The 552-nt window shown below is 67.0% G+C and overlaps 1 protein-coding gene across 3 annotated transcripts in view; it reads left to right on the top strand.

Annotated features, from left to right (window-relative positions):
• The window catches only part of NDRG4 (NDRG family member 4), a 28,921-nt gene that overhangs the window by 22,242 nt on the left and 6,127 nt on the right, over window positions 1–552 (top strand). For all 3 annotated transcript variants that reach the window (XM_014545537.1, XM_014545536.1, XM_014545538.1), the window contains 2 exons: window positions 1–48; window positions 405–508. In XM_014545537.1, the coding sequence (XP_014401023.1) occupies window positions 1–48; window positions 405–508 (152 nt within the window). The remainder of the gene's footprint in view (window positions 49–404; window positions 509–552) is intronic.

Raw genomic sequence — 552 nt, 5'->3', positions numbered from 1 at the left:
CTCACCAGCACTTTACCCGACACGGTGCTATCCCACCTCTTCAGCCAGGTAAGGGCGTGGGACCACCTCACAGGAGTGGGGCTGGCGGGTTGGGGTGTCAGGGGGGGGCACACAGCTGCTGAAGGGCCCGGTTCTGCCCCTCGCAGCCGGGCAGGAGGAGGGCAGGGGGTTATGCGGCGTCTGACCTGCCTCGCTCTGTCCTCTGCTGTTGGCCATGAGGCTGGGCCCCTGAAACCCAGGTGTGGGGAGACCTCCTCCCACAGCTCCATGGAGCCTCCCCTCCCCTCCTTGGGTCCCGCCTTCCACCTTGGGGGGTCTCCACCTGCCCCGACCCTGCCAGGAGCCGACCCTTCGGAGCCCGCCTCCCCATCCTCGCTCTGTCTGTCCCGTCCGCTCGGGCCCAGGAGGAGCTGATGAACAACTCGGAGCTGGTGCAGAGCTACCGGCAGCAGATCGGGAACGTGGTGAACCAGGCCAACCTGCAGCTCTTCTGGAACATGTACAACAGGTGTGGGCGCGGGGCACAGGCCCGGGACCCCTCAGTACAGCTCC

This window comes from Myotis brandtii, unplaced genomic scaffold, assembly GCF_000412655.1.
Source record: "Myotis brandtii unplaced genomic scaffold, ASM41265v1 scaffold411, whole genome shotgun sequence".
Taxonomy (NCBI): domain Eukaryota; kingdom Metazoa; phylum Chordata; class Mammalia; order Chiroptera; family Vespertilionidae; genus Myotis; species Myotis brandtii.
Note: the sequence above shows the minus strand (reverse complement) of the source record. Positions and strands in the feature narration are given on the sequence as shown.